The sequence below is a fragment of the Aethina tumida genome, chromosome 2, assembly GCF_024364675.1.
Source record: "Aethina tumida isolate Nest 87 chromosome 2, icAetTumi1.1, whole genome shotgun sequence".
In the NCBI taxonomy this organism is placed as follows: Eukaryota; Metazoa; Arthropoda; class Insecta; order Coleoptera; family Nitidulidae; genus Aethina; species Aethina tumida.
Window position 1 is genome coordinate 2,890,225 of NC_065436.1, and position 18,560 is coordinate 2,908,784.

At 33.9% G+C, this 18,560-nt stretch overlaps 5 protein-coding genes across 5 annotated transcripts; 3 read left to right on the top strand and 2 right to left on the bottom strand.

The window, feature by feature from the left end:
- Window positions 1-39: 39 nt before the first annotated feature.
- Window positions 40-1,247, top strand: LOC109606767 (procathepsin L-like). Its single transcript, XM_020023309.2, has 3 exons — window positions 40-167; window positions 221-565; window positions 624-1,247. The coding sequence occupies exons 1-3, from the start codon at window positions 75-77 to the stop codon at window positions 1,194-1,196; spliced, it is 1,011 nt and encodes a 336-aa protein (XP_019878868.2). The 5' UTR covers window positions 40-74; the 3' UTR covers window positions 1,197-1,247.
- A 4,403-nt stretch (window positions 1,248-5,650) lies between these two features.
- Window positions 5,651-6,040, bottom strand: LOC126264538 (small proline-rich protein 2I-like). The gene is made up of 2 exons (XM_049962942.1): window positions 5,974-6,040; window positions 5,651-5,923 (listed from the first exon to the last, which is right to left on the bottom strand). Exons 1-2 carry the CDS (start codon window positions 6,028-6,030, stop codon window positions 5,651-5,653), a joined length of 330 nt encoding a protein of 109 aa, XP_049818899.1. The 5' UTR covers window positions 6,031-6,040.
- Window positions 6,041-7,189: 1,149 nt separating this feature from the next.
- LOC109605244 (pupal cuticle protein 20) lies at window positions 7,190-10,476 on the top strand. Its single transcript, XM_020021807.2, has 4 exons — window positions 7,190-7,324; window positions 9,631-9,853; window positions 9,905-10,100; window positions 10,223-10,476. The coding sequence occupies exons 1-4, from the start codon at window positions 7,316-7,318 to the stop codon at window positions 10,356-10,358; spliced, it is 564 nt and encodes a 187-aa protein (XP_019877366.2). The 5' UTR covers window positions 7,190-7,315; the 3' UTR covers window positions 10,359-10,476.
- An 80-nt stretch (window positions 10,477-10,556) lies between these two features.
- LOC109605243 (uncharacterized) lies at window positions 10,557-13,746 on the bottom strand. The gene is made up of 5 exons (XM_020021806.2): window positions 13,467-13,746; window positions 11,501-13,004; window positions 11,062-11,448; window positions 10,908-11,013; window positions 10,557-10,855 (listed from the first exon to the last, which is right to left on the bottom strand). Exons 1-5 carry the CDS (start codon window positions 13,685-13,687, stop codon window positions 10,719-10,721), a joined length of 2,355 nt encoding a protein of 784 aa, XP_019877365.2. The 5' UTR covers window positions 13,688-13,746; the 3' UTR covers window positions 10,557-10,718.
- A 415-nt stretch (window positions 13,747-14,161) lies between these two features.
- Window positions 14,162-18,339, top strand: LOC109608251 (exonuclease mut-7 homolog). The gene is made up of 12 exons (XM_049963700.1): window positions 14,162-14,321; window positions 14,447-14,682; window positions 14,741-15,093; window positions 15,244-15,446; window positions 15,501-15,875; window positions 16,247-16,394; window positions 16,448-16,643; window positions 16,698-16,838; window positions 17,065-17,339; window positions 17,389-17,622; window positions 17,677-17,989; window positions 18,047-18,339. The coding sequence occupies exons 2-12, from the start codon at window positions 14,457-14,459 to the stop codon at window positions 18,238-18,240; spliced, it is 2,658 nt and encodes an 885-aa protein (XP_049819657.1). The 5' UTR covers window positions 14,162-14,321; window positions 14,447-14,456; the 3' UTR covers window positions 18,241-18,339.
- The last annotated feature ends 221 nt before the right edge of the window (window positions 18,340-18,560 follow it).

Below are 18,560 nucleotides of genomic sequence, written 5' to 3' on the forward strand. Positions count from 1 at the left end.
ATACTGATAAATCATGGAACCAATTACGACTATAAAAGGTTCACAGCTTTAGTATTTTGTCAGTATCAACCAAAATGAAGCTACAACTTGTCTGCCTATTTGTAAGCATTGCTTGTGCCTTTGCTACTCCAATCCTCAACGTAGACCATGAATGGTCCAACTTTAAGGTAAGCAAACAAAAATATTTTAAGACCAACATTACCATATTAAATTAACGTAGTTGAAACATGGAAAAGAATACGCCACCCCAGACGAAGAAACCAAACGCCAAACAATCTTCACCCAATCTTTAAAATTAATCGAAGAACACAACAAAAAGTACGAAGAAGGTTTGGTAACATTCTCTCTGAGCGTCAACCAATTCAGCGACATGTCAGATGAGGAAATATCAATGAGAAAAGGTCTGCTCCCCGAAGCCAACTTCAAAGATCTCGGAATACAGGCTAAACAATTCCAACGTCCGGAGAATCCGGATCTACCCAACGAACTGGACTGGAACGCCAAAGGGGCTGTCACCCCGATAAAAAACCAAGGAGCTTGTGAGTCGTGCTGGGCTTTTTCCACCGTAAGTTAAATTGTTTTAAAATGTAACTCACTTGAAGTAACTAATTTACGTATTTAAGACCGGTACGTTAGAAGGGGCGTATTTCCTTAAAACCGGCCAACTGACGGAACTCAGCGAGAAAAATCTTATGGACTGCGCTGGTCCGGAATACGGAAGCAACAGTTGCCACAGGGGCACTTACGTTGGAGCTTTGGTGTACGTCAGCGAAAATGGAGGCATTGATTCGGAGGAGTCCTACCCTTATCACCCTGTTGACGGAGAATGCCACTACGATGCTAAGGACAATGTTTTCAAGAATGTTTCTATTAAGAACATCTACTACACAGAACCCGACAACGAGGTTGACCTCAAGATTGCCCTTGCTACCATGGGTCCAATTGCCATTGCCATCGATTCCTCTGACAGAGCTTTCCAGCTGTACAAAGAAGGTGTCTATTACAACAAACACTGTGGAAGTGTTGACCATGGTGTGCTGCTGGTTGGCTACGGCACAGAAAATGGTATTGATTATTGGCTGATTAAGAACTCATGGGGTGAGGAATGGGGTAATAAAGGATTTGGTAAAATGGCAAGGAACAGATGCAGCAACTGTGGTATTGCTTCTATTCCATTCTTTGCTGAACTTTCATAAATAAGTAACATTAAGAAATAAATAAATAAATAAATAGTGACAACGAAATAATGTGTTTAATTTATACTAATTACTTTTTACACCGCAACATAATAACTTACATAATGAATTTAATAAATAGAAATAAAAACAATGAAAGGCAATTTGAATTTGAAAGATATACGACTTGAATTAGTTCTTAATATACATTTTTCACATCTTTAGAGAAAGTTAATTATCATAAAAAAGATAAATGGTTCATGCCATAAGTACTGCCTCTATTTATAGCAATTTTATTATAATTATATTAAATTTAATATTTCTTCAGTAATGGCATTAACTTTAATATTTCATCAAGTCTACAAATTATTGATGGCATAATGATTATTCCTATGGTAACATTAATATGTTCTTAATTTATATAATTATTTTTTAACAACGATTATCCTTCTTCTTACTCTTTTGTTTATAAATATAATAAATTAATGATAATAATAATCCAGTTACTCAACACACAACAAAACTGGGCCATTTATTTAGCTGAAAATCTAATTGTAAGAGCACAATTATCAAGATCATTTGGACACGACCAAATAATTTATTGATGGTTGCATCAAGTACTACTAAAAACTTATTTCATTTATCGTGTTTAATGTTATAAAAATGTTTCACTCATCTGTAAAGTATCAGTGCCGGATACTCCCGTGTTCAGTTTTAGGTCGGCCGCGCGCATGACGTCACGCGTAGAGTAACTTGCATTACGGAGATATGAATTTTATACGAATATTCTCAGAAATGTGTTTATTTTCACAGTTTACAAAAAAATCTAATATAAAAAATGCTTGTTATGCCATATTTTATAAATTAAAGATAAAAAATTATTTAATTTAGCGTAACTGTGCTATAAAATGCATTACTGTTGCCGTAAAAAAATTTTTACTTAAAAGTTTATTACAATAAAGTTTATTAAAGTTTATAAGGATAACCAACCATGGTTTTAAATATAAATTTTTATTAATACATTTTGACAGGTAAACATAGAACAAAAAACATAAAAACCTAACACTTGAATCTACGAAACAATTTTTTTCCATTTTCTTTTGCCGATTGATTTGTCTCTTAAAGCCCTGTTGAGTTCCTTAATTCTGAAGAACATTCTAGTTCTAAAAAAAAGCTGTTTTGCTTGTATAGGACAATCAATTTTACTACTTTTCATTAAAAGATCATGGATAAAATTTTGTTTTTCGGTTACTATGAGTTCACCATTAACTTCGAGAAACACTTTGTTTAATTCTTCAACTTGAGACATAAAACTTAACGATGGTTTTGATAAACCACCCTCAGTGAGGTGATCAATCCATGACCATGATTGACTTGGACTTTGTAAGGTGGAATCTTTTAGCTTGTAACAAACAAACCCTGCCAAATTTTGTAAAGCGTCATTTTCAAGCTCACTAAGCTCCGCGCTTAAAGTAGCGCTTTCCTCAGTAGAATCTGTTGATTCTTCTGATGAAATTTTTAATTTCTGAATTAGTGATCCACTAAGAGGAATATCAGGAGTATCATCAGATTCTACGTTAGAAAATTCCGAAATTACTCCCTCGTTCTTTCCTAAAATATAAGATCTCAATCTATATTTAAATTCTAGCGGGCTTGGATGGTCATGGAGGCCACCTTTTGCCCTGATCACCCCAAAGAAGTTTTCTAAAACGTCTTGATTTATTCGTCTTGTTAATAAATAATCTACGTTAAAACGACGTTTTAGATCTTTCAAGAGCATTTGTAAACCTGAATTCGACAGCAAAATACCTAAAAAATGCATGCTTGTTATTATAATAAAAATATATTGAAATTTAATTTTTTTACCCTTTTGAAATGGAAATTTTGTTCTATTGCCAATGACCTTTAATTCATTTATCACTTGAGACATTTCATTAAGAATTCCATTTTGTTGGTCAATGGCTAGCCCATAAGCCCGATTTCTTGCCCGGGAGTCACTCACCGGAGTGCTGACATTAAATATATCAAACCAGTCATTTACCTACAAATACAAGTTGATTAAAAATATAAAATTATTTAATAAGATTGACGCACCAATTTAAAAAACTTTGCACATTCCATCCAATTTTCAGAAGTTAAAACACCAAGTGTACCACATCTGGATATAGCTCTTGACATGGTGTGCGAGAACAATTTAGTAGCATATTTCACCCTTTGCCTTTGGGGTCCAGAAACATTGAGTTGATTAAGTGTAATTTTATTAATGATTTTTAAATCTGAACTCGATGTTGCATTTATAACCTGTTCTACGATTTCCTTTTTAATTGATTTACCATCAATTAAAAAACCGTGATCAACAAAATTGTTTCTAATCAGCTTTACCAGATGTGGGACATCAGCTAGCACAAAAATATTTTCTTTCGTACTGGGATTTTCAAAATATGGTTTAGTTTCTGAAATATTCAATTCCTTGTGAAGCGCCCGATTTGAACCTCCCAAATCTGACACCATGGCAACAACATGAAAACCTACAACTAACTTCATGAAGAATGTATGTTACTTTTATTAGAACATTGACTCATACCAGAATCCTCCACGAATTTAATAATTTCCATTAAGATAACCGATGTCATTTTACAATCGAAATTATAAAAAACGGGCTGCTTCCATGAATTTAAAATTCCTTTAATAAGAACAACTTGTACATAATCGTAAGGTTTTATTATACAGTCATTGGCTTGGTCGTATTGGTACTCCTTTCGGACTTTCATTTCATCAAATACGATTGTACATATCCGCTCTTTTTCACTCATGTTGGCAAACTGGGCAATTTTTAGAGTATTTTTTAAAATCCCTGGATTTATCTTAATTTTTGCTAGCCATTTTTTTAATGTAGAGACTGCCGGATATGGAAAACCCCTTTTTAAATTAAGTCTATATGCTCTAGGGCCAGCAGCGTACATCGATATAGCACTTGAAATTTCATTTACTGACCACTTTATTCTTTTTTGGCTGTTCATTTTTTTAATTTGATTTTCACTAAAAACCCGTTTAATTGCAGCAAGTTGTTTTTTAAGTTGTTCATTTTCAAGTGCGAGGTCATCTAAGTTTTTCCATGTTTCGTTTGTTTGAACACTAAAATTTTTAACACATAAGCAAATGATATGATAAATGATTTATAGAAAAACCATTACCCCTTTTCCAAAGTAATATTTGATTCCACTACCATATTATTATCTAAATTTTCCTCCACCTTACAATCATTACTAACTACAGGCTGAGCTGCCCTTTCCCCAACCCTGTTAAGCAAAAAGATAAGCTAGTCTCATACAATCAAATCAACACACCACCACAATTTGATATTTCAAAAACTTACGTGTTTTCAGCCTCAAGCATGTTCTTTATAAAACGTGCTGTTTCTCTTTTTTTGTACGCAACTTTTCTTCTTTTTCCAGCTCCAGAAGTTGAAGGTGATTGTACAACTGATTGGGGTAAATTTTGCGTAGGAACAGCATCATCTTTCAGTGCGCGAAAATTTTTAGGAGTGTAACCCAGAAGGATATGTTTTAAGTTAACTTTGTAATCAGTTTCACAGAAATGTTTGGAACACATTACCGCGTTTTTTGTGTTTACTTTGTCTTTTCTCTTTGTGAGATGTAACCACGTTTTGCATAGATTATTGTCTTTAGGAAATCTAAAAAATCTAACGTTTCCGATAGGACTACGTTTAGACTGGTTGTCAGAATTACATCCTACAACAGCACACCGCATTTTTATCACTTTAATACACAAATTTAATCCAGAAATTATGTACAAAACAATACACACAGAAACAAAACGCCGAAAAGAATACCGTACATATGTTAAATAAGTATATGTATGATAGATTAGCGACTGTTAATCTGTCTTTTTAGTTTGATTAAAACTCTAAATTCACAATAATACGCTTTATTTCAACAAACGTACTTTAACCCTCGACATCTAAAGCTTTACTGCCTGGTTCTTTCTTAAGAACTGCCCCGATTATTAAATGTAAACAAATACTTCAGATTTGTTTATAAAACAAAACTAGTCTAAATAGATGTGAGTACGTCGCATTGGTCCATCGGTGAAGGTGAAGACGTAAGCTAACATGTATATTCAACTATTTACTTTTAATAATGCTTATTGAAACAAAATTGCCAAAGGGCATAGTAATTCGCAGATTATAGGTCAAAATCATATTGTTCAGTTCAAAACTACTCTACGCGTGACGTATTCGCGCTAAAATAAGCACCGCCCACCATGCGCAATATCCTACCTTATATTCAGTGTATCATGGTAAAGTATAACCTTTTTATTAATGCTGAAATTGCACGTTTCAAGTTTGATCTTTTTGCTGGAACAGCAACATTTGAAATGAAATGTTTGAAGATATTTAAAGGCTTAAAGGTTATTTTCTTATTTATATATTTTAATAAGCTGAATTAAAACAATTAATAATAAGATCCACATCCACAAGTACACTTGCAGGTACACTTGCACGTTGGAGCTGGAGGTGGTACCACGTACACGTAAGCTGGCTGGACCACAGCCCTGGTACAAGAGCATGGACATGGCTTGGCAATTTGGGGGAACGCTGCAGGTTTGGGAAGTTCTTGTGGACGTACTACCATGGGACATGATTTAACTTGTGGTGAGCAAAGGTCTTCACCATCGTCGAAGGCGAAGCCGTACTGTCTACAGCCACCACAACAACCAGCTTCAACCTAAGGTATATTTATTGTATTTACGTATGTTTTACATAATTAATACTTACAATTTTGAAGGTGCAGAGAGTTGCCAGGAACAAAACGACAAAATTCTTTGGTGACATATTAGTAGGTTCAAACACAAGTCAATTAAGGTGACATAGGTGTACATTCTTTTTATATATAAAATTGTTGTTTATAAACTTATACTTATGTTTCTATAATATATTCACTGTTGATATTTAAAGCATGGGTTGTCAGTTGTTCAACTATTATGTTTACAAACAATCAAACGAGTACCGTACTTACTTTTAGCAATTTGATTTGATTTCATTCTTTTTAATTGACATGAAATGATCATTGGAGCCTCTTCCTATGCAGACCAAGGTGAAAATTAGCTCTCAGAAATAAATATTCAATTCAATTTGCCTGACATTTGATTTGATCGTGAATCCCGATCCACGTAACGGTCAATAATTCATATTTAGTGTAATGAAACGACGATATCGGGAAATGGTATCACGGTTCGATTTAAATGTAAAATGTTAATATAATTGGCCCATTAGCATATTTTCATTACGCAAGGATGCAATTCATGTGTTTAGTCCTCCTCCTCCACTTTGCTGCTGGACATCCATTCAAAAATTAAGTCCAGTGGTGTGCATGGCAACGCAACTAATTGATGCAAGGAATTTATTAACGAGGCATAAAGTGATTTACTAAAATCCAACACTCCCCGATGCCAAAATAATTACAAGGTACAGACCACAAGCTGTCACATACATATTCATAACATAAAATTGAATGGGAACGGAACGTCTATGGTGAAGGAAGATCATCGATTGATGGGATCGGGCTAACGAGTAATAAGAAATAATCGTCAGCCTTGGTGGTTTATGGGTCGGGTGCCATCTGATCTGGATTAGAATTGGAAGCGTGCGGGCGGGTATCAAATTCCTTCACCTGAAATGCCGAGGCCCAACTTTTAAGCCAACAACGCACAGATGGACAACGTTCAGTCCACCTTTTTGTCAATTTCAATAAATATTTTTTGGGTTAAATCAAATATTCAGTATTAATTATTAGTCACCTCCTCCTTCCTATCCATTGGAACACCCATGTCACCACTTTGATGGCCCTTTTAACTTGATATAAATTATCTGGGTATTTTAAGTTTGGTAATTAATTTAATTTACTGAATTAGCATTTAAATTTTATTGTTACAAATAAATTTTGTTGTATTGGATTTTGTTGGTGGTGACCCACAGTGTGCCGCTCGGGGGCACCGAGGAAGATACAAGGAAGTGGGGGCCCTGATTGAAAATCGGGCTGCAGGTGCAGAATGGTCCATCGTGGCGCTTGTATAAATAATTGTAGCACAATTGCGTCTGCATTAGAACCTGACACAACATGAAATTAGTAAGTCACATTGCATTTTCTATCCTGGTTTAGTGGTTTAGTGGGCGAGTTGAACTTAAAAGTGGTGCATCTGTTGGAGTTACTTCCCTTATCGTGATTAACGATTACTGCCTTTAAGTTCAGCTTGTTTTTTTTTTTGTGGTGGATTGTTTTTTAAAAAATGGTTAGTGTTTTATTTGTTTTTTTTATTTTGAAAATATTTTTAACAATTAATTTTATCATTTAATTCATTGAAAATTTTATTAAAATTTTGATTAAAAGTTAATCAATATTTAGAACCTCAAAACTCCCAAAAATATGTGGATATTTTTAATAAATTTAGACATTTATATTTAGAACGAATATTAACTTAAATTACACATTATTAAATGTTAAACTTACAACAATGATGTAATATACAAATTTAATGGTAAATTTTAGTAAAATGCATAACAAATAATAATGACTTCATGGAGGTTTATAAACGTAAATTACAGTGCCTGTTCCATTGTTTTTGATTATCAGCACTTGCTTAATGTCTTTTGTTATTGAAGATTGCAGTATAACATTAATCTAAATCAGTGAAAATGGTACATCCAAATTATTACAATTATTTAGTAGAATTGAAGCGAAATTTCATAGTAAAAAATGTTTTTTAAATTTTCAAAAGGGGTCCCACACATAATAAATGCTTATTTTTTTGAGGCAAAGAGACATGTTTAATTAATTTATTATTTTTTTTCTTAGTTTGATTCATTAATTAAATGTCAATAAAAATTGTGTAAGTTATGTTAGGTTAGTTATTACTTTATTTACAATAATTTTAGTGCAAAACACTTGACAGATATCAATAAAAATAAAATCTCACAAACAATGTCAAGGTTTGCCAAGATGTTTCGCATTTTGCTAGACATTAAAAATACAGATAAATATGAGTACTTACTTAATTTTGAGACAAATACCTTTAAAATATTTTTATTTTAATTTAGTTTACCCTTCAAATCATAAGTGTGTTACTTAAGTCTGTTAATCTATATGTAAACAATTAAAATTTAATTTTTTGTTGATGTTTGCTTTTAAACTATTTAGAACAACAATATTTCTGAAAATTTATATAGTTAAATATTAATAATAAACTGTAATAATAACTTTCATTAAATAATAAATAAAGTAAAATGAAAATAATTAATGGAAATAAAATTTTAAATTAATATATATACATAACATAAATAAATAAAACAGTGTTTATTTAAGCCTCAATTTTAAAAATGTGTTCTAATATTATTTATTATTATAAACAATTTTGGTTGTGTATATTATTTTTTATTTATTTAAATTTAATTTAGTTTACCCTTCAAATCATAAATATATTATTTAACTCTATTAAAGAAAAGTTGTATTATTTAATTTATTTCATGGTTTAGTTAGTCTGGGTGATCAGGAAAGGACAATATCATTAGAAACAATTAATTATATTCATTTTTTTAAAGAAAATTTGTATTATTGTACAAAATAAGAGAAAAAAATATATAAAAAGTGAAGCTAATAATTAAATTATCCATTTTTTTTAAGAAAAATTGTATTATTGTACAAAATAAAAGAAAAAAAAATTATAAAATATTAAACTAATAATTAAATTATGCATTTTTTTATTCAACAATAAAGTTAGAACCCTTAGAAAACATTTTAGAAAATAAAGAAATACAATAAAGTATATTTTTTAAAGAATTTTAATATAATTATAAATTTTAATTGAAATTATTCATTTGTTTCTATGAATTTCCACAATTTATTTCATAATTTGATAAGTCTGGGTGATCAGGAAAAACAATATCATTACAAAAATTTATAAAATTATCACATAATTATAAATTTTAATTAAAATTTAAAATTGTTCATTTGTTTCAATGAATTTCCACAATTATATTTCATGGTTTAGTTAGTCAGGGTTATCAGAAAAGATAAATTATTAGAAACAATTAATTATATTCATTTTTTTTAAGAAACATTGTATAATTGTATAAAATAAGAGAGAAATATATATAAAAAATGAAACTAATAATTAAATTATGCATTTTTCTTATTCAACAATAAAGTTAGAACCCTTAGAAAACATTTTAGAAAATAAAAAAATACATTAAAGTATATTTTTTAAAGAATTTTAATTTAATTTTAAATTTTAATTAAAATTATTCATTTGTTTCTATGAATTTCCACAATTTATTTCATGGTTTAGTTAGTCTGGGTGATCAGGAAAGACAATATAAATAGAAAAATTTCTAAAATTATCACATAATTATAAATTTTAATATTTTTTTATATTCCAGATAATAATAGCCAGCCTAATAGGAGTGGCCCTTAGCGCCCGCCTCGACACCTCGTACCTGCCGCCGAGGGGAGGCGGTGGCTTCGGTGGCAGGCCTTTCGGCGGCGGCGGGGGCGGCTTTGGAGGCGGAGGGGGCGGCGGCGCCAACATACCGATCATACGCTACGACAACAACCCCAACCAGGGCGACGGCAGCTACAACTACGCCTACGAAACGGGCAACGGTACGAAAATCTTGTATCAAACAAATGTCATGTTTAATTGTTCAATTTAAGGGATAAGCGCAGAGGAGAGGGGCCACCTCAAACCGGGGCCGGGGCCGGAAGGTGCGGAGACTGCCGAGGGTTCTTTCTCGTACACCGCTCCGGACGGCCAAAGAATTAGTCTACAGTATGTGGCCGATGAAAACGGCTTCAGGCCCGTCGGATCTCATTTGCCCACTCCTCCCCCAATTCCGGACGCAATACTCAGGTACAAATATACTTTAATTTGGACTCAACACCTTCCTACTCTTCTATAATCATATATTCAATTTAAAACATCAAAAAACTATAGAAAATTTGATTATAAACTAGAAATATTTTGGAAATTAGGTCTTTACAATTGGCAAGGACTGACGGCGGTGGCGGTGGAGGGTACGACGGTGACGGCAGCGGACAGTACCGTCCATCCAATGCCTACGTACCACCCAGAACTTCATACAGCTCGTCGGGAGGCTACAATTACTAGAACCATTTACAAGCACACACATGCGCCAGTACGACAAGAGTGACAACGAATACGTGTTTTTATTTTATTTTCTACTGTATATTATTATAATAAAAAATATATAAATAATGTAACTTATTGCTGTGAAGACTTCATAATAAATATGAATTTGATATTAACGTTGATTTATTTGTGATGGGAAGAAGAAATTAAACAGCATTTATATTGGTAAAATGTACTATTAAATTTACATAAATATTTACCACTGACGTAAAATATTTATATAAAAAATATACATTAATTGTAATAAATAACAAAGGCAAATAACAAACTATTAAATAATAACTATTAAATTATAAAAATAATTAAAATATAAATAATTTAAGGATATAACAGTCTGGGTTCTATCAAATGTGACCACTTGAACTTTCTTATGTCATTATCAGGAATGACTGGTTCATCTTCTGTCAGCTCCAACGAAAACTTTCCTTGAGGAATTTCACATTGATCCAATCCATCTAAAGACTCAAAAAATTATAAATGGCATCAACATTAAGTCTAGTAACTTACAAATAATTTTACAGACTAATTCTTTGGTTACAGAATCAAATTTAAGAACATTTCCTGCTATGTACTTAGATATTGTGGGGGTGTAGTCGTCATTAATTTTCAACGTCTAAAAAACCAATTATTAACATCATATTCGAGCTTTTCCAACAATTACCTTAAATGCAATCACGTCTGACACTCTGGGAAGTGTATTGGACATCAAAGGCTGTGACAAAATTTTTTTCTCGTCCAGCATAAAGTCCTGATTGAGTTGGAAATGAGATTCTTCAATGCTATCATTAATTGTGATTGTATCAATGATTTTAGGGGCAGTAAAACTCTCTTCTTTAATTACTTTAGCTTCATTCAACAATGAATTATCCATTGGTTCATCAGAAATGGATGCAGCCCCATTGTCAATTTTGACTTTAGGCAAGTTATTACTAGATTTATTCGACTCCAGTTCAGCAGTGTGGTCAGAATTACTCACCACACTGCCGTCCTCTTCAATGGGAGTCGGTAAATTAAAAGAGTGATCGTCTTCATTAAACCTTATGTGAACCTGAAATACAGTTATTGGCTGAAAAGTCTCAATTTCTACTTTGGTTAATTACCTTGGGAGTCCCACCGGTTAGTTGGGCCTTCATAACCGGCACGGGCTTACCAATTGGAAGCTCAGGCTTCGCCGCAGACGGAGGGCACCTCTTCCTCCTTTTCCTGACCCGTTTCCGCCGTTTTGTCTCCGCCGAATCATCAACCTTATCATCGTCCTGCGAATTTACACTGCGTAGTGAGTCGCTGACACTCGAGGAGTGTTTAAACGGAGTCTCCTTCCTCAACTGGTCCAACAACAGCCCCACACCGGAGAGGCGATATCTGGACAAGTCACTTTCGGTTACGGGGAAGCTCTGGTTCAGCTTAGAATCTGGGGAATTGGTTGACCGTTCCAACGTTAGGTTTCTCAAGAATACGGAGTCGTCACCCTGTTCTTCGCTCCTTGCGTTGGAATCGTTGTGGCTCGTTATGAAAAGTGAGGGCTGATGATCTTTGCCAAAGAAAGGCGTCTTACAGTTTTCAAAGCCTGTTACCATGGGGGTGCCCAGTTTGGAAAATGGGGCAATTCCGGTGTTTCCGGGTGGAACGGGGGATATTTCCATGTCACCAAAGTAGCTCGTTTTCGATAACTTGTCTCTTGGGTTGGATTTATTAGAAACCTCCTCAGAATTAGATGATGACTCTTCTGAACTGTCAGTTGTTACCAGGTCCTGATCATGATTAGGGGAAGGTGTGCACTCTTTGTTCCCAGCTTTAGATGATAACACCTCTGAACTATGAGGTGTCACCATGTCCTGATCATGATTAAGAGAAGTTGAGCATTCTTGGTTATCAATTAGTGCAGATTTGGTTGTGTGACATTCTTCCGAATCATTTGACTCTGTAGATTCGTTCGAAAAATTATCATCAACATCCATTTTGAGACTTTTATTGGCGACATCAACTCGCTCAATTTTAACAATGTTAACTTTTTTGTCTTTTAAATATTCATCTGTCATAGTTGGAACAGAAATCCTCTTTCTGTAATGACGCACTATTTTACCTTGTGGAAGTGACACACTTAAAATCTTAGTGTTAAAATTTTGATCCACATTTATAGGAACATTCTTTTCACTTTGCTTATTCCCATAACAATGTTCACTTAACATTGCTTGAGACTCATCATTAAGTTTTTGAGCCTCATTTTCAACTACTTGTTCTCTAACTGACCCATTTTTATTACTGCTTTTAACAAGTTGATCTTGTGATTCCATATCTTCCACAGGACACCCAAGAGAATCTGTATTTTTCTTACTCTTTCTTTTCTTAGAATCCTTATTAACATCTTCAGTACTTGAAAATTTTTCAGTGCTGACCTCAGAAATATGAACCGACTTCCTGTTTTTCTTCTTTTTTGGGGACAGGCATTCATTTTCTTGGGGTTCATCAATAGGAGCTACTTCGGACTTGCTTTTTCTCTTTTTCGATTTTTTCTCTTCCTTATTTAAAACAACTTCTTCAATTATTTCAGTTTTACGCTTCTTTTTTGGCTTTGTATTTACTTCTGGATCATTAGAAACAACTCTGTGAGAGGATTATGGAAATGTTTTTAATAAAAACACGTTAAAAATTATCAGGATTATATTATATGATATTATATAATTATATATTTTAGTTAATTTACTAAATAAGCACTTCATTTATAAAATATTTTTTACTATAATAAATTTATGATGGAACAAATAATACATAGTAGTCTATGGATTGTTGCTATGTCACATCTGTTATTTATTGTAACTTTCATCCAAAGAGGTTATAAACAAGTCTTCTAGTTACTCATACCAAACTATCTACTAATTTTCTTAAGAAAAGGTAAGTAACAAACTCTCTTTTGTACTAATAAGTTAGAAATTTTACTTATATTTGTTTATAATTAATGAAAAAAGTTGACTGAACTTACAACTTATAAATTTGAAACCTATTTCTATGCATTTGTAACAGGAGAAGGTACTAACCAACTCTTAAAAACATATTATGTATTCTTACCTTATAACATCATCCTTTTGTAAAACCCTGATGTCTTCAAAAGATGGTAAGTAATTGTTCTGACACAGCAAATGAAAATCTTTAATTTCAAACAAACAACTTATTTTTTTCTCCAAATCTTTTATACGGCTGATGGTATCATTTATAAACAATCTAGCCTTACATCTGTGATCACTGTAATAATTGCTTAAGTCTAAATCTATTCGGAAATTCCTTTCCATTTTTGAAGCTAACGGAAAACACACAAGGGGACAATTAAATACAAAATAAATGTTTAATTTTTTGCCGGCTACTTTTTCCAATGAGGGTTTTTAGGTTATGTCAAAAAATTTAAAATACAGGTGGCGAAACCTTAAAACATCTAAAACATAAAGCAGATCACTAATTTAGTGGACTTGTAACAGTACACTCGCAGATGGCGTCACCCAATTTAAAAAAAAAAATAATTGTTTATTATTTAATCCAATAAATAATAATAATATTAATATTTAATTTGTTATTGAATTGTATTTTATTATTACATCTATAAATTTTAATTAAGCTTTTTTGCATATTTACTATTCATAGGAATTTTAAACTGTATTAAAAATATTACAAAACTATTAATTAAAATACATAAATACACTGAGGGATCTGTGAACAGTTTTTTTTAAATGTTTTTGATAAATCTACCTTAACAGGTGATTGTTCTGTCAATCTGTGAACTACTTTGACGTTTGTGCAAAAGAGGTTTTCCCCATAAACATTAATACATCACCAATTACACAATAGTTACTAATCAAAAAGCTCAATTTCAAGTAACGTCAGTCATGAATTAATTCGTTCTCCGTTAAAACAATCCAATCATCATTCTGAGTAAGTTGAGGTTATGTTTATATACTTTCATACTCTTGTCAAAATTCTTTGTAAACACCACACAAAAATGCATTCACCAAGCCACCATTTGAAACTCAATCCCAACCATAACGTCCACATTTCAGCACTTGAATAATGTACAATCAGAGAGGTAGAGGCCGAGGAAGGGGTTACAGAACTCAAAGAAGTAATGAGGGGCTGCACAATGTGAACTCAACGCAAGGGCTTCCGCCGCAGAAACCGCCGAAAAGGAACATATCAAAACACGACAATAATTGCTGCACTGACGTCAGTTTCTCCCTGGAACTTGAGGAGGCTGAAAATGTGTTTTTTAAGGACCTTAAAACCATATGGTCAATGTGTAAGACACCTCAGAGTCATGCCACGTTGTTAAATTAATTTAAATTCGTTTGTTTTAGTGAAAATCTGCCCCCATGTGATAAACAAACTGCATCAGTTCTTCAATACTTGCTATAATCCCTATGTACAAGTTCTAAGACTGGTTTATAATTGTCAGGAATTTTCCAATGTTAAGCCTAAATCTCTACCACATTTTATAATAGATGAGTTCAGGAACTGGGCTGCAACAAATCGGAATGGGATTGTGCATTTGCTCACACCACAAGTTAAATTGGATGCGTTCAAAGTGATTTCAAAACAGAATTCTACTATTTTAAAATCAATAGTGATAGAATGTTTTGAACTAAAGCAAGACAATGAAATGTTTCTGGATAGTGTTAAGTGTTTGATAGAAAAGAAGCAATATAGAGAGGTATGAATATTTCTATAAATATTTCTGATTGAAAAAGTTATCTACAATTTAAAACGTGTGTCTTATCCATATAATTACTAATAATTTATGAATTTTAAATATTTCATGAGTAAGTGCATTAATTGGGAACAATTTTTAATATTTGTTTAGGCTTGCCAATATGCAGCCCTCCTGTATTTACATGACAAATTTAAAATAGAAGACTTCCTGATTCCCCTTGTGCTCCAAGACAAATTTTTCGCCATTGAGGAGTTTTTGGAGAAGAGCCCCCAGCACCAGTCCGAATTGATACTATGGTGCGACTCCATTCTAGGAAATCATTCCGTCAAAGACGCCCTCGGCGCCTATTTCATGTGAGATTAACCCAACCCTTAACCAACTTTGGTAATAAAACAAACGTGTTTCAGCATGAACGGCATTCCCGACATAAAACTGGAGAAGTTACACGCCAAACCGTGGAAGAAAATGATGACGAAATTCGTGAAAACCTATAAAATTCCATCGGATATGACACCAAATTTGGTTAAAAGACGGAATGAAGGTGCAGTGCAGTTCATTCTTTACAAGAAGTTCATCGAGAAGGCCTTCAGCGACGAGAGCTACAAGGAAATGATACAGGAGGCGGTCGGGAATGACGAGGAAATGCAGAAGGAGCTGGTCTACCAAGTGTGTTCATTTAACGAGCTAAACGAGGCCCTGAGGTGGGCCCATTTTTATAATATAAGCAGGGACGCGTGGCCCTACGGGCTGCGCATATTCGAGGAGAATCCTGAAGGCGATAGGTATTTTATTTTAGTCTTTAAATCAATTTATATTGAGTACAGGTAAAAGTAGTTTACGTTTCTAACGTTTAAATTAAGTGGTAAAAATATTCTGGAGTCTTGGAACTGAATAATTAAATCATTTATTACTTTAAATTGGTGACAATCACTAATATAAATAATAGTGACGTGGACAAATGTCTGGACTGTAAGGTGGATGAGGTAAAACTTCCCTTGTAGCACTTTAGCCTTACAGGTTTCAGGACAAAACACTCTTAAATCATGTATATTGACTATAACAAAATATTTATTTGAATAAATCATGAACAAAGAACGTAAATTACTTTTTCTGACACCTAAATGTGATGTTTTACTTATTCTTTGGGTTCCAGGCCCCAATCCCCTAAACAAGAAGATAACTGGGACGACGAGATAATACAAAAAAACATAGAGTATCACAAATTTTCCAAAACCTTTGATTCCATTCGTCTTATTGACACGGAACAGACGTTCCGCAGTTTCTTGGATAAGGGATTGAACGTAAACCAATCGATTATTGATTTTTAAAACTGTTATAAACGTTGCTGTTTAAGGATGTTGAAGTTGTTGGCCTGGACTGCGAGTGGAAGCCCAGTTTCGGCCATAAAACCAACGAATTAGCCCTGATGCAAATTGCCACAAGGAGATGTGTCTTTATCATTGACATTGTCAATTTAGGAAACAAAGTACCCCATTTATGGAAGGAACTAGGCAATCTTTTGTTCAATAACCACAACATTCTTAAATTAGGTATGTAGGAGTATTTATTTTGGCACACAGGAGTTAATATTCATGTTATTTCAGGTTTCAGTTTTAGTGGTGACTTTTCTTTAATTAGGCAGACGTTAAAGGATATTACTTTTTCGCTCAAAGACGAATTTTTGGATTTGTGTTCACTTTGGAAGCAATTAGACAAATATCCTATGATTAAATTGCCTTTTGAAGGTAGGTAGGGTGATGAAAACAAGATAAATATGGGTCAAAATGATTTTATTTTACGTCAAATTCCTTCTATACTTAAAACTGATGGTCTAATATAAAAATGATACAGATAAATAGTGTAGTCTATTATGTTCACCTTTTTTTGGGTTTAAATCATACAAATATAGTTGTTAAAATGGCATGAATTCATGTTCCAGGATTAATTTAATATTATTATTGCTGATTCTAGTTAGTAGTGGTGGTCCAAGTCTAACGACGTTAGTACAACATTGCTTCGGTAAACCACTGGACAAATCGGAGCAGTTCTCCAACTGGGAGAAGCGTCCCTTGCGTCAAAACCAGCTGATGTACGCCGCACTGGACGCCCACGTCCTGATCGAAGTCTTCGACGTGCTTCGCGATCTGTTCCAAAAGGCCGGCTGCAATTTCGACGAGGTCTGCTTCCAGACGATGGGAAGCGACCACAAGTTGAAAAAGAAATCGAAGAACGCCAACAAGAAAAAGGTACCACCGCATAAACCGATGAATTTTTAGGTGATTGTTGTGTTTCTAGATGTATGCGTCGAAGGCGTCGACGCCGCAGCCCCCCAGTCCTATCGTGTCGCCAGTCAAGCCCGACCAAATAAAACTAGTCTGTGATACGATGCTCCAGGGACTCGGTAAGCACCTGAGACGCATCGGGGTGGACTGCGCAATACTGCAGAACCACGAGGACCACAAGGAGTGCGTAAGGTTTTCGCAGGACGAAAACCGTTTCATCCTCTCCCGGGGCAACATATATAACATGGTAAAACCCTTGTTGGGCACCTTTGTGGTGATTACTAATTGTTTTCTATGACAGTTATCCGGTTACGTGCCTCAGGGCTACTGCCTGAACGTCATCAGCGACGACGTGGACGAGCAGCTCAAGCAAGTGATCGACTACTACAAAATCCAGGTGTCAAAGGACTATGTGTTCAGCAGATGTTGCATCTGTAACGGCAACAGCTTCATTAAGGTGTCCCGGTCGACGATGCACGCGCTCATCAATTCCAGCAGGAGCAAGCTGAGCGGACCTACCGACTACTTCGAGGAGGAGGCGTTCGGCTACTCCAGCGACGAAGAGGCCTTCGAACCCAGTCTTCCTGTTTCGGCGACAAGAAAATGGGACTTGTGTAAGTGCCTCCTTTTGTCAAACAGCTAAATAATTATTAACATGGTATTATTTTTAGATTCAGACGAGAAATTGGACGTGGGATTGTGCAAGACTAAGCTGGGGGCAGTGATCCAGGTGTTGAACATACCTAACACAGTACTTAAAAAAAACGATCTGTTTTACGTTTGCGAGGAGTGCGGTAAAGTGTTTTGGGATGGTTCGCATTTCGAGGCAGTCCTGCAAGGGAGACTTAAAGGGGTTGTGCATTGAATTATTGTTGATTACTAAGTTAAACACTGAACTAAACTGAAGGTTATATTTTATTTAATTGCTTATATGTACCTTTTAATACATAATCAATGAACAATTTTGGTGCGTTTTATTTCCCAATGTGGACCACACAACTTTTAATTCACTTATTTGTCCCAAATTTTAATAATTATTAGGATAACAACAATGAATTTTTGTAGATACATATTATAACAATTTCAGAGAAACATAAATCATATTAATGTTTTTCAAGTACTAAAAATTATAATAGAAATGTAATTTAATACTTTTACACACGTACTGGTTAAAAACGTAAACAA